At 39.3% G+C, this 13,491-nt stretch overlaps 1 protein-coding gene across 3 annotated transcripts in view; it reads left to right on the forward strand.

Annotated features, from left to right (window-relative positions):
- Positions 1-13,491, forward strand: part of LIMA1 (LIM domain and actin binding 1) — a 79,509-nt gene that overhangs the window by 42,119 nt on the left and 23,899 nt on the right. For all 3 annotated transcript variants that reach the window (XM_024575359.3, XM_024575360.3, XM_045184085.3), the window contains one exon: positions 4,964-5,428. In XM_024575359.3, the coding sequence (XP_024431127.2) occupies positions 4,964-5,428 (465 nt within the window). The remainder of the gene's footprint in view (positions 1-4,963; positions 5,429-13,491) is intronic.

The following is a 13,491-nucleotide window of genomic DNA, read 5'->3' on the forward strand; positions in this document are numbered from 1 at the left end:
AGGATTTTTTGTAATACTGGAAAATTTGAAATAGTGCAGGTATTTATCTGTGGGGGAATGGAAAACTATGGTACATACATTCAATATAGTAGTATATTGTGTTTTATATTATAATACATATAGTATTATACTATATAGTTAATGTTTCATATATTGACATGGACAGATATCAAAAGCATATTAAGTGATTAAAGCAAGGTACAGAACATTAAGTACAGCATGAGTTTGTAGAAGAAATATAGTATATAAAAATAAGGGGAAAATTGAGAATGTTTGCACCAAACTGCTGGCAATGGATATATTGGTTGGGAGGGGTGGGGGTGTCAAGTAGGGAAAATTATAGCATATATTCAAGATATGTATACATTTCTATATTGACTGTGACTTTTTCCTCCCAATAAATTTATTACTTTTGTAAGTGAGGAAAATAATAAGTTAAAAATGAGATAACCAAATGAAAATTTTAAAGAGGTAATTTGTGGTCTTGATAGGTGCTACTTCAGAAGTGTTTTGGTAGTAGAATCGGAGTGAATGGACAGTAGAAGTAGCAACTGGAGGTCTTGTGCCTTCAAAACCCTTAACTATGCAATGCAAGAGACAGCAATAATTAGAGGAAGACATAAAGTTGAGGGAGGGTTGCTACTTTTTTAACAAACATTTTATTTTGAAATAATATTGAATTTACAGTAGAGTTACTAAAATAATACAGAGTTCCCATATACCTCCACCCACCTAGCTTCCCCTAGTGTTAACATTTTACATAACTATGGTACCTTTATCAAAACCTGAGAAGTTGCCCTGGCTGGTGGGGCTCAGTGGATTGAGCGCAGGCCTGTGCAAACCAAAGGGTTGCTGTTGTGGTTCCCAGTCAGGGCACATGCCTGGGTTGCGGGCCTCAGGCCAGGTGAGAGGCAGCTGCACAATCTTCCTCTCTCCCTCCCTTCTCCTCTCTCTAAAAATAAATAAATAATATGTCTTAAAAAAACCCAAGAAATTAATATTTGTGCAACACTATTAACTGAACTACAGACTTTATTCAGAGCTCATCAGTTTCTCCACTACTGACGGAGGGTTGCTTTTGAGACCCGCTAGACTTGTAAGAAGTCTGGATTGTCTCCTGAAGAACAGGAAGAAATGTCCATATAAATTTATAGAAGTGACTGACCAGATGAAAGAATACTTAAACATTCTACCATGGAAAGCAAGTCAGAGAAACATTCAGGAGCAAGTGGGTAAATTTGTTCCTTTAGCACATAGCAGGATGGCCTAAATTCCCACAATTTGCTCCTCCTTTTCTCTTCCTCTTCCACTTTCACCTAGGACTCAAAAACACAAGCCATTCACACCACTATCAGCTATATTTTCAGGTTCCCTTCAAGCATGGAATGTGCCACTTCTTGGAATCTGTGCTCTCATCTCCAAAACGACTGGTCACCACTTTTCTGAGAAGCTCTCAGCCTAGGAATCTCTTCCCTTCCTTGGAGGCCGTGTGTCCAGGCAGTCCCTGTCTCCAGCCCCACTGCTGTAGCCCACCAGACACCCTCCTGCTTTTAATGTGAAGGTTCCTGGGCCGATTTCAACATTCGAGCTCGTTTGGCCCAGACTCTTCATTTTTCAGGTGGGATAACTGAGAACCAAAGAGAGAGAGGGATTTATTCAAGGTCACACATCTCAGAGTGACAGAGCAGGGACTCATCCTAATTCCAAGTCAAATGCTCCTGCAGAAAGGATGCTATGTTACATCTCCATGGTGTTCCTGGTCTGGACTCAGGCAGCCAGTTATGGTCCAGAGACAAACCTGCCAAGATTCTCATCCTTGCTGAGTAGAATGAACAGTGTACTGGGTGTCACTTTGACAAAGGAGGCTAGAAGTAGTGTAGCAACCAGTGGGCCCTTGGAAGCTTGCAGCCTCCTTGACTTCCCACTGCCTTATTCTAGGAAAATACTGGAGAGAACGTTAAAACCTTGATACAGATGACGTCAACTAGAATTTTACCTTATTTTGTGCCCCACACCTTCACTGTAGAAAAGTAGAGACTCTAGAGAGAGTAGAAAGAAGAGTAAGAGACTTTAACCCAAGTTCAGGATTTGGGAGAAGGGTGGGGACTGTGGGTGATCACCACTGTGAGGTACGGCTCAAGGAGTAGTGAGGATACCCCATTTAATAATTATCGCCACTTACTGAGTGCCTGTGTATATCAAATACTACATAACATGCTCTATTATGGTCTCATTTATCTCGTCTCCACAGTAGCCCTTATGGTATTGATAGTTTCCAGAAATTAAGAAACTTGCCCAAAGTCACTTGGCTGGGTGGAGCTGAATTATACAAGTAATATAAAACTTTTCTATAAGTTTACTGTAGAAAATACAGATAAAGAGAAGAAAATATAAGTGGCCTATAATCCAGTACTTATTGATTACCCAAACTATCTCAAACCAATACTCTCTTCACTGTGCGGCTCAAACTGCGTTTAGCTACTGGTTTTGTTCTGTACCTTCTTGTATCCCTTTGTTCCTCAGAAAGACTGTAGCCTCTGATTCTCCCCCATCTTTGCTTGCTCAGGTCCAAAAGGCCTGGACGACTGGCCTGGCCTGAGAAGCTCTGCCAGGAATGACTTAAGGGTGCGGAGCCTTTAACGCTGTCAGACTACACAGCCCTGCCCTTTGGCTTTTTGTCCTCACTCCAGCACTTTTGAACTTGTATCCTTAAGTGCTCCTTTTAATAAAAGAGTACACTTACTCCTCCTTAAAATGCCCCCTCAGGGATGTTCTCCACCCAGGCCCTTGTTTGGAACACTGCTGGTATTCTATCACACATCCCTCTCTTCCTGGTCATCATGGGTAAAGCAGAAATAAAAATTTTCAAGCTGCTTACAGTAACATCAAAATTATTTAATATTCTGTAGAAGTTTTTTCTGATATGAAAATGATGTATAATTTTATTTTTGTATTTATTTTATTATACAATGAATACATATTTATTATAAAAAGAAAATACAGCCTTGTCTGGTGTTGCTCAGTGGTTTGAGAGCTGCCCTGCAAACCCAAAGGTCGCCAGTTTGATTCCCAGTCAGGGCGTGTATGCCTGGGTTGCGCGCCAGGGCCCTTGTTAGGGGCATCTTTCACACATTGATATGTCTCTCCTCTTTCTCCCTCCTTTTCCCTCTCTCAAAATGTAAATAAAGAAAGTCTTTAAAAAAATAAAAATAAAAAATAAAAACAATACAAGTGCCCATAATCCATGATTCAAGGGTAACCCATTAATATCCTGATATTTTTTCTTCCCGAATACTTTCCTTTGCTTATATTTATAAATATACATGTGTATTAAAAAATGGGATCATGTTATCTTATAATTTGCTTTATTTCCACTCAAAAGTATCATATGAGCCTCTTTCCACGTTAATAAATATATGTTGATCACACGACTTGTCTCTGAGAAAAGTAGTGTCCAGTTACCAGTGCAAAATGCCACTTTGATCCTCAGGGCTCCTCTGGGGCTGGGCAAGGGCAAGGCAGGTGAAGTCAGAAAGGAGATGACTCATCCATTGTCGGGCAGCAGGTAATGTGGAGCCAGGAGTGCCGCTGGCGGTTAAGGTAGCACCAGCTTCCGGAGCTGTTTGTTACCTAAATTCTTCCTTTCCCAACAAGAAAACTTCTCCTGCTTCTTATATCTCTCCAAGCCATACATGCTTCCCTCAGTGAATTTTGTCAGCTAAGATTTGAACACTTAAATCAAACAGTTGTTTTTATGTAACTTGTTTCCAAGCCTTGGAGCTACTTGATGAAGTGGCTCTCAGAGTATATTCAGAAGAGTAATAGGGTGAGAGTCTTAATTCCCAATATAGCTGCTAATCCTGTTTAATTCCCTGAGGTCTTTCAGTCCTAGGTGGTTTGTATTTTCTTTCTTAGTTGAAAGACCGGTAAGTCACAAACTACAGGAATGGAGGGCAGGAAGGTAGTACTGGAGCTTGTGGTTTGTTGGGAAGGCTGCTCTATTTAGGAGTGCTTTCAGACTATGGAACATTGAATTTTATTTAAATAAGGCTGTTTCCTCTATTACTGTGGACCGACATTGACAGTTTCCAGGTTGTTTTCAATCTGTCGTATATTTTGAAATTAATTCCATTTTGACCCAGGTGAAAATGAACTCTTCTGAGATGTTTAAATGTCCATCCTTCAATCAAGAGAGTGGGTGTTGGTATTTTCATATGAAGCCTGGATAATTTTTCAGCCTAAGGATCTGTAAGGTAGTGAATTTTCTGATACCTGAGAATTTACACATGGTCAAACATGGAGAGAAGGGCAGGAAAAAAAAAAGAACTGGATTCTTATGTAAAAATCAAATTTGTTTATATGTACACAAATTATGTCAGATATGATGAAATAGCTTTTATGCAAATATATGTAAAAACCTGATGAAAAGCCTTTAAATTTCTACAAATAGATTCAATCCTTGATGCTATCCACAATTAATATATTGCATCGTTTCAGCTATATTGCATCTTTGTCTTTAAAATAAGAAAGAAAAAGCAGCATTTACCATGTAATTTTGTGGTTTGTAATGATGACCTTTTATTAATGCATATTTACAGTGCTTAAAATACTTAGTATTTGCTTTTTCTTTCTCATTTTCCCTATTAATCTTTGGATAAAAATCTCTTGTCTCCACTGTAACTGTCATTAGATCTGGGCTCTCCTTTCTTCTCATTTTGTCCTTATAAGGCTATCCTGTTTTATCACTTCCTGCTTCAGCTCCTGACTTTTTCTCTCTTCCCCTCTCCCTCTCCTGGGGTGGATGCTTTTCCTCCATGTGGCAGGGCTGTAACTGTTCACAGCTGTCTGAAACGCCAGTGGACCTGGAGCAGCCTGGAGTTTTAACTTTCCTTTTACAAAGAACATCATGTTTGACTGTTTCAGCAGGCAAGTTATAACTGGCACTTACTTCTTGCTCTTCTAGAACACTGAAAATCTCCCCCAGCACTTTAGAAGGGGAATCCTGACTGTGTTAAAGAAGAAGTGGGAGAACCCAGGGCTGGGAGCCGAGTCTCTCCCAGACTCTCTGCGAAACAGCAGCACTGAGGTCAGGCACAGAGGCGACCATCCTGCCGAAGTGGGGAGCAGCTCTGCCTCTGGGGCCGGAGCCAACCGAGAGGAGCGGGTCCACCCCAGACCTAGACGTGGGTCACCTGCCGAAGCCCACACGCAGTATCCGTATCCCCTCATTGAAGACAGTGAGCATCTAAAAGACCACTCACCAGAAAGTAAAAAAATGGAAAATTGTCTAGTAGGAGAATCCAGGCATGAAGTAGGAAAGTCTGAAATCAGTGAAAATACAGAAGCTGCGAACAAAATAGAGAAATATAATGTTCCGCTGAACAGGCTGAAAATGATGTTTGAGAAAGGCGAAGCAACTCAAACCAAGGTAAGGATTGGGAGGGTTTAAAACTCGCTAAAGCCAAATCGAGTAAATCAACAAAGCTGGTTTCTAACCCAGGCAGTTTGAGTGGTGGCAAACATGCGGTTGGTCTGCCTTTTAAATGAAGTTAAATGAGTTCATTAAAAACCTCAACTTATTTGCATAGATGCTAAGATTTGTGAATCTCTAACCTGATTTCATGTGAAATCAATCACATACTGGGCTTCAGGTTGATGTCCAGAAATGAAGAGAGTTTGATATGGATGGGTTATGTGTGTTATGTGTTTTTGTACGCTTGCCCTTTTAATTTGTCTTCCTGTGTCTTTTGTCATTTGTCGCTTTGGGGGGTGGAATTACTGCTGAATCGTTCTCTTGGACACAGCTGCAGGCTGAGTGTTAAGGCCAGAGTTTAACGTTAAGACTGAGGCTTAGTTGTCTGTGCTAGCTGAATCCCTTCTCTTCTTCTCAACTTCCTCGTCTGTGCCTTCCAACAAATGTTTTCTATCAGCTAAAGTCCTCTCCCAGGAAAAATCAATGAAGATAGCCAGACTAGCTGTAGCCTTCAGGATTTTTGACTTGCAAATGCACAGGGTTGCATTTTCCTACAACTGCTAATGAAATTTGATCCTTCGTGTGGATTGCAGACCAGGTCCCCAGAGGGAATTACTTAACTAGAAAATGAGTTACATATGCTGGTGACTTATAACACAATCCAGGGGCCGCAGAACTGGTAAATTTTTCCAGTTTTTCTCATACTTTCCTGCATATTTGGCTTTGTCCATGAGGATGGTTTGTTACAGCAGTCTTTATAATGAAATAAACAGATTTGATGGGAAGCGAAGCCATCAAATTTACATTAGATTCTGTCTAGATGGGAGAGCTGAATTTTTAAAGCTATTTGGCCCAAATACCTGTCTGTATTTGTGAAGTAATGGTATGAAGCACTCTTTCTGAGATAAAAATGAGCTAAGTGTCCCAGCCTCAGTTATATTTGGGGGTGACTTAGTCACTCTCTTCCCGTAAAGTACAGTTCCTGGAGCTTTGCTGCCTAGAAATGTTCTTGAATTTTTAGGGCTCATCTATTTGAGAATGTAGGAAGAATTTTTAAAGGTTTTCAAACCTAGAACCGTCTTCTGTGAATGAGTTTTAGCTCTATTTTAACACTGAATCCAGTTGGCAAGAGATGTAACCACAAAGCAGTTTTACGACTTTTCTTAAGCTCTCATCCCTCCCAACTTTTAGTCCCTCTAGGCCTGCCAACTCCCTCTTTCTTCTTTATGGTCTTACTAAAAAAATTTTTTTAATTTAAATGGGAAGAAGAATTTTAAATGGAAGGAAAAAATGTCAGAAATCCTAAATAGAGAGGAAGGGGCTTTGTTGTGACTCAAAGCACCATTGTGGGTCTCCTCCTCACAGACCCTGCTAAGGGGCAGGACAGCTGAGGTCACGCCAGCACACACAATGTAGATTCAGTGCCAAAGGCTGGTGCGTGTCAAAACTGGCCTTAGGTAGGAAATGACTGGGACTGCAGCGAACAAAAATGCTGATTATGTGTAAGGATCTCGTGAGAGACTTATTTCTCGTAAATGCCTGGTGGGAGATGGGTCAGAACAAGCCTATCTCTTTGTGGCTGGCTAGAGTGGAGAAAAAAACCCCTTATAAAAAATTGTGAGTCCTCAACCCAATTTCATAGGCACTGGGCAGCTAATGGTCTAGGAAGATGGGGGGAGGGGATAGCTGTCCTGAGATTGGGCTTTTTAAAGTACCTTATTAAATTTCTTAATAGTCATTTATCATTTAATGGATTGCTTGGGGAGTGTAATACACGGCGCCCTTGGTTTTGTGTCGCTGTGTCTAAATAAGTGTCATTGTCCATGTTGGAAACCATGCAGGTTACTTGAAAAAGTGTTGTGTAATATTTCAGTAAAACTTAAAAACTTTGTCTACTTTAGGTTAAGGAATAACTAATCAGTTTGAAACTAGGTTATGGTTACTGTTAACATAATTTCAGCTTTAACATGGATAAGGCTTTAATCAGGAAGTCACATAATTGGATCTTTGGAAGGAAGCTCTGAGAAATACAGAAAGGACACTAGAAGTCTTTTTAGGAGCAAGCGTGTACAGGTAAGAAGGTACACGTCTGGTCTAACAAATTAGTACCTCAGTGAGATAAAGGACTGTAATTGGGTGCATATTGTGTGAATCTTGGGTACCGTCATTGAATTTTATAGAACTGGGCTGAATCTCAGCTAACTAGCTGAGCAGAGTGCGGGAGCACATAGAATGGAAATACATGCTCTAGTGTCGGGTCCTCCTAAGTCCTTCTATCAGAGTCATTTACAGGAGACTAAGGCAACCAGCTTGAGCCTCACTTTTCTTGTTCTCTCTTTCTCCCTTTTGTTGTAGATGGTTTCAGTTCTTCTCCACTCTCTTCCTGATCTTTTATTTGCCCTCCTGTTTTTATTTTTGAGGTTTTTTAAAAAAATTATTTTTAGAGAGAGGGGAAAGAGAGGGAGAGAAACATTGATCAGTTGCGTCTCTCATGCCCCCATCCGGGCAACTTAGGCATGTTCCCTGACCCAGAATCTTGAGGTTTGTGGGAGGACACCCAACCCACTGGGACATGCCAGTCGGGGCTACTCTCCTGTTCTCTTCCTCTCCCTCTCTCTCTTTCTCTCTTTCTCCCCTCCCCCCATCTCATCTCTTTCCATGACTCCAAGAAATGAGTGTCCAAACTAGATTCTAATCCTGAACTCTTAACCCAAGCTTCAGCCTTTTATTTCTGGTTGTCTACCAGATCAGACATCTCTCTGTGAATGGCCCTTAGGCACTCCAATTCAAGAATGCTAAGAAAAATTCACTATCCTTCCAACCAAACCCTGCTTTACCTATCGCGTCCCTTAATGCATCACCGTTCACCAAATCTCCTAGGCTGTAAAGCTGGAAATCAGCTCTTTCTTCTGTCCACCTCCTCTTCACTGTTAGTCACTTACTAAGCGATGGAAGTAAGTCTACCCTCTACGCGTTTCTCAAGCATGGGCCATTCTGTCCAATCCCGTAGTATTGCTACAACCTCCCCTATTGGCGTCTCATTTTGTTCTTCCCATGCATCTTCCACACTGTTGCTATTTATTTTTTTTAAATATAGTTGGAAATTATGTTGCTCGATCAGAAGTTTTTGATCCATTGAAATTAATCCATATTTAATATTTAAGTCTTCCACAATCTGAACGCAATACACCTTTCCAGTCTCACAGCAAATCTTGTATGCAAACCCTAGATTATTCTTCATTCTCATAATTATTCCTGCCTTCCCCCAGTTTTTGCTCCCTTTTAAAATCTTAGTCCTCCAGGTCTATTAAGACTATGAAGCCTTACCTCAGTTTCTCCCAGATGAATTAACCCCACTTCTCACTCTCTTATAGAATTTTCTTTTTATTTCTTTTTGGGTGCTTATATTATGCTTCCTTTACTAGTCATGTATAAATCTGTATACTTTCCAGTCTATCATTTCTTTCAAATCGATGATGTTTTCCTTCTTTAATCATCAGCCCAATGGTTTGGCTCTTAGTGTTTATTTAATAAAAGGAGGACAAGACTTAGAACTCAATTTATAATAATAAGAATCAATTAAAAACCACTTCTCACTTATTTTCCATCTTCCGTGGGTAGGTTATTGTCGGACGGTTTAGTTGGATGTTGCGGTTCTGATTCCAATGAGCACATGAGTGACAGATAATGTAACCTATCATCGTTACTAAGAAAGGAAACCCCCAGTGACGTGCACTGCGTGTGGTTTAGCATGCCTGACTTCCTGCGTGTGCTGATCATTGTTTCACGTGGCTTAGGTGACTATTATGGGCACCCTCTTATTAAAAACATAGCTGATCAACTCGTTATAACCAATGTCCAGTTATTGTCATGTTGACATTTGAATCTATAATCTTTAGAAGCCAGGATGAGGTTATTTAAAAATTAAAAACCTCTTCTTCCATGGCCAGGAATAATAAAGCAAGGGAGGAGCATGTGACAAGTTCCTTAAGTTTCAGTTTTTTCTGTTTGTTTCCTAACATATTTGGTTCTCACAAATCATTGGATAAGAGAATAAAGACCAAGTATTTGGATGGTATATTTCTACCTTCATAACCTATTTAAATTACTGTCTTTTGCTTGGATCAAGATTGAACCAATTAGGTGCAATGCAAGAAAACAAGGCTGGACTATGGATATCCCTTGGTTCTTTTACACCGGTGCTGACCGCTGCTGCTTCCAGGTGTTTCCATCTTCTGGGAGCATAATTAATAAAGGAAGGAGAAAAGGAGAGAAGAAAAAAGAATGCCCCTCACAAAAAAATCCCTATTTTCTAAAATACATAAACACACACTGCTCACTCTTTGGGAACTAACCAAGGATAGGAGGCAGTAATGATAAGGCAATGATAAGTGAATAGAATTAAAACTATCTGGAAAAAATTTTTCTTTCTCCTTTTTCCCCTCTTTTATTTATGGTATATTTGAATACTTGTAATTAGTCATATTTTAATTGTGTTAAGTTGTTTTATATTACAAAGTTAAATAGTTCACTCAGCTAAAATAAAAGTATCTGAAATAAAAATGGGAGTTTCCCTTGTCCCATCCCCTTTTCACTCCTTTGCTACTTCCCTCCCCTTAGACTTTTAAACCCATGAATTTCCCTTAGAATTTCTCTTCCTCTTATATTAACGGGGTCACTATATTAACGGTGATCATCAAAATGCCAGCAAAACCTTCACTTGTTCATATGAGAGTTCAACTACCCTTCTTTAAACAGTCCAACATTTTTGTGGTTTTCCTTCTTGTAAGTCCTGGAAGTGACACTTAGTATTTTGTTTACCTTTACATAACACTGGTACCTAACATGTTGTGTGTTGGTGGAGTGGAGCAAGCCTTTGAGAAAATAAGGAAACTAAGCTAAAGTCGAATCTGTGTTCGTCAGATATTTTATCCATAGCCTATGCATCTGTAACCGACATGAAAGAAACAATTTATGTTTGCCTTCTTGAAGAATGTGTAGACGTCCATAGGGAATCTCTACATTGTTACAAAATTATCCATGACATTTTATTTTCTCCTTTCATGGTTAATAATTACATGTGTTCCCTTGTCTCCTTCATGTTATCTTAATAAGATTTTCCTTCTGCTTTCTTAATGTCTCAAGTAAATTATTTAGAATTAAATTCCAAGAATACGATTCTGAGGATGTTTATAATTGGTATTAATTACATATTTTTAAATCATAATTTTAAGATGGGCTTAGAGAGAAAGGGATTAGAATATATCACCGTGGTCACCCTAATGTAGAGAAGTATATCTTTCACTTGCTTATCAAGAATTATAAATCTTAAATTGATGCAACAATTACACCTCCATCAGATACATTGCTAGTTCTTTAAATGTGGATAACTGGTTTTGTTAAATAAACACAAGAATTATCTTTTTCTCTCATTGCTGTCTTTCTCATATATCCTATTAAAACTAAATTTTTGCTGATTTATTATATTCACCTAGAGTTTATAGCTTCTTCCATGATTTCAAATAAAAATAAGAATGACTTTTCTCTATAGCCGATCATTTCTCAAAGACCTCATGCCAGTACAAGTAAGTTTTATTGACCCCTAAATAGTAACTATGAGCTAACTGTTTGGTCTCTTGTGGTAAGACAATGAGGGATCCAGGTATAAAGGTGCCAGTCAAGGAATTCTGTTCTTTCTCACTCTTTTTTGCCTGAAGTGGCTGTCCTTGATCTGCCAGCTGGAGACCAGTCATATCTTTTCTGCTTACCTTCATGGCAACTAAATACGTAACTGGTTTCTAACTGGTTTCATTACAATAAAACATGTTGAAGAATAATAACAGGGGGCTATAACATTCTCTAAGCAATGTTTGGCTCCATTAGAGTTTGGAGGGGCCAGAAAAACATCATTTCCCCCCAAATGTTACTACATTTGTCTTCTTGCTATGGGACTTAATCGTGGATTAGACAACATAGGTGTGTATCTGCATGAATGTATTAGCCATTTTCTCTAGCCTTCTAACTTATCAGTGGGCTCCAATGAGTGAGGAATCCCTATCAAGATCATCAACATAAATCCCAGAACTCTAAGGAACTGTAAGAGGTTCTTTAACCCAGCTCACTGCTCCAGGGAGTTAAGAGATTAAAATCCATATTTTACAGATGGAAACAGCCAGGGTCAGAGGAGTGAACATTAGCCTAATGTCGTGTGACTAATCAATATCAGAACAAGGGCTGAAATTGCGTGGTACCCTTTCTACCATGTAGCACTGTCTCCATGAATATCACAATAATGATTCATTGGATAAGAGCAACTGGCCACGGACTCACACATCTTTGAAATCTAAGGAAACTGGGAAAAAATTAAAACATATCAACAGCTCTGTTTCAAAGAATCTGGCTATCTTTCCTCTTCCCGCTTTATATAGTCTCTTAACTGAATAAAAACATCAGGGCAGTGAAGAGGAGAAATACGTTGCAATACAGCAGATTTGTACTGAAAGTCTGGAGTTAGTTAGAAGCTTATGGGTTTGGGAAGTTTGTTTTTCTTACGTGTATGAAATAGTCATCTGAACAATCTCTCCCTCACACACACACACACACAGAGTAAAGCAGAAAGGAAAAGAAAATGCCAGGTAAGCCAGGAAGAAAGAGTAATCTTCATCAGCTGTGCACAGTGATGCCCTTCTCCCTGCACACCTAGTTGTCACGTGGCTTTACTCACTGTGTGCTCACTGTGTGTGTGAGCTTTATCTTGAGTTTGGTCTTTTGTACATACACCTTTCAATGGGTCTTCCTAGTTCATGTAGTTATCCTTGTCTGGCAATGTGGTATTTCATTATACTGTGTAATTATTCCCCAGGAAGTAGGTTCTTTTTTTAGCCTAATAAAAAAGCTCAAAGCATCTTGGCAGAAATGGGGTTTTTTAGTTATTTGGGATGGGGGGCTATATTACTGAAGTAATGTTATAGTTGAAGGATATAATTCATTAAACATTCTTCTTATATATACTCAACTTGTTTGCAAAGATTATACTATCTTATAACACCACTAGCACAATCTGAGGGCATCGTTAATTCTCCAGCGCCTCATCGGCATTTGGTTTTTATCACTTTTATCTGTTTATGTTAACTTAGTAAATATGAAATATTTCCTTTTCTTTTTTCTTAATTGAAAGAGTAACACATAGTTTTTGTAGAATGCTTAGAAATACAGAAAAAGTAGAGAAATCCCACCCCTGGAGATCAGTGTCCCCTCCTTCATTATGTGTTACTTTACTTAAATGAAGTCTATTTTTTTCTAAGAAGGTCCCTGGAAAAGGAAATGTTTATCTTGCAATACTCTGAGAAATTAAGGCCAGGTTTTATGTATACCCTATGTTACCCATGCATAGTTCAGCAAAGCCTCGTTTTCCCTTAAAAGTTATCCTTCTTCCACCTTTGAGTTCTGAGGCACAAGAGTCTGCAGGAAGGTCCAAGTTGAAAGGTTGAAGGAAGTGGCTGAGAGATGTAGGAGTCTCAGTAAGTTAAAGTATTGAAAATCAACTTTCAAAGAGCATTTTTTTTTCTGAAAATAAGGGGACAGGAAATCCTGCTTTTTGCTTGCCATTTGGGACCTAACTTACTTTACTTCTTTTAAGACAATTTCCAGCCCTGGCGGGGCAGCTTAGTTGGTTAGAGCGTCGTCCCAATATACCAAGGTTGCAGGTTTGATCCCTGGTCAGGGCACATACAAGAATGAACCAATGAATGCACAAATAAGTGGGACAACAAATCAGTGTTTCTCTTTCTCTCTCCCTCCTCTCTCTCTCTCAAATCAATTTTTTAAAAATGTCTAGAGAAAAGAAATTGTATAAACTACTAGCTAAAATCCCCAACCTCTTACTCTGTTATGTGTACATGTTGATATGTGGATGGCTTCACAGAGAATGTTTAAGGGGCGTTCACACTACATAGAGTTACTACATAGAGTCAGCTGACAGGAAGGAGGATTTGGGGGGGGTGAGGTCAAGGCCTAGG

Source organism: Desmodus rotundus, chromosome 3 (assembly GCF_022682495.2).
Source record: "Desmodus rotundus isolate HL8 chromosome 3, HLdesRot8A.1, whole genome shotgun sequence".
NCBI classification, from domain to species: domain Eukaryota; kingdom Metazoa; phylum Chordata; class Mammalia; order Chiroptera; family Phyllostomidae; genus Desmodus; species Desmodus rotundus.